The 1,342-nt window shown below is 46.7% G+C and overlaps 1 protein-coding gene across 1 annotated transcript; it reads right to left on the bottom strand.

The window, feature by feature from the left end:
- Positions 1–405: 405 nt before the first annotated feature.
- LOC143605541 (uncharacterized) lies at positions 406–786 on the bottom strand. Its single transcript, XM_077081619.1, has one exon. It carries the CDS (start codon positions 784–786, stop codon positions 406–408), a length of 381 nt encoding a protein of 126 aa, XP_076937734.1.
- Between the last annotated feature and the right edge of the window lie 556 nt (positions 787–1,342).

Genomic DNA, 1,342 nt, shown 5'->3' with positions numbered 1-1,342 from the left:
GTTTCTGACAAGGTGATCCAACTTACCGTTTTTGACACATTCTTCGATCGCATCTTTCAAATTGACACATTGATTTGTCGTATGACCGTGTTGTTCGTGAAAGTCGCAATAACTTTTCATATCTGTGTTTGGCCCCTGTTTGACTGGTGCCGGCTTCTTTAATTGGATCCCTTCACTGTACATGATATGGGTTGGGCTTTTTGTCAGCGGAGTCCACCTGGATACATTCTTCTATGGTGCATTCGTCTGACCCTTTTGTCTGGCTTTAAAAGGTTCAAATGTGGCGGACTCTTTGTTGCTGTTTAACCTTGACCATACATAGGACATTCTTTTGCCCTGGCGGGCTCTATTGATGTCATTTCTGGCGTCGTTCTTTGCCAGTTCTTTCCCCACGCTCTTCTCCATTCACGCGTACCTTTTGGCCGCGGTCATAACATCGTCCCATCGTTGCGGCATGCCATCTCTACCCGTAAGGTTACGAATGAGGTCGTCACACTTTACGTTTTGGCGAAAAGCTGCCCGCAGCAGTTCTTCACTTACGCCACCGATGTTCAGGCCTTCCTGGTTAAATCTGGTGATGAAATCTTCAAGTGTTTCATTGTCTTTCCTGACCACATTTAGAATGTCTGTCGGATCACTGATGTGCCGCCGTTGTTGGCTAAACTGTTGGGTGAACTTTTTCGCTAAGTCCTCCCAGCTTGTAATCTGCCCATCTGGCAATCTTTCAAACCATGCTCTGGCGGCTCCAACTAGTGTTAGCGTAAAAATGTGGCACCATAACGACATGGTCCACCCTGATACTAACCCAGCGGCTGTGAAGGTTTGCAAATGACCATCTGGGTCTGAGATACCATCATACTGGTCTACCGTTGGCGGGATTTTGGGATTTTCTGGTAGTTCTGCTTCAGCTATTCTTGCCACGAATTTTGATTTCCCCGCCGACGTTGTTGGTCGGTATGGTTTGGAAAAAACTACCGCCGCTTCTGGGTGGTATTTCACCAATTTTTTGGTATCTAGCCCTTTCCAGCTTTCTTCGTAGCCCGGGTCGTCTAGGCGTGAGTCTGCCTTGAGGTTCGACCGCTATGACTTTTCTCCTGCTTTGCTATTTTGCTTAGCAGGAGGCGTTTTGACGATTGGTTCTGTTGTACGAATCGGCGTTGAGTTTTCTTCAGACTCTTCTTCTTCGTTGCTACTAGAGGCTGTATAGAACAGCGATCTAGGTTTCACAACGGACGCCATTTTTTCTTGTAGTTTGTCTTTCAGTTTTTGCTGCTTCGCTTCGAGCCACGCCATGATGTCTGGCGACATAGTTGCTTTGGAACGCGCTTTGATTTTTTCTTTT

This window comes from Bidens hawaiensis, unplaced genomic scaffold, assembly GCF_021521415.1.
Source record: "Bidens hawaiensis isolate Kalapana, Puna unplaced genomic scaffold, B.hawaiensis_p1.1 tig00070095_1, whole genome shotgun sequence".
In the NCBI taxonomy this organism is placed as follows: domain Eukaryota; kingdom Viridiplantae; phylum Streptophyta; class Magnoliopsida; order Asterales; family Asteraceae; genus Bidens; species Bidens hawaiensis.
This window is presented reverse-complemented; position numbering and strand designations above follow the sequence as displayed.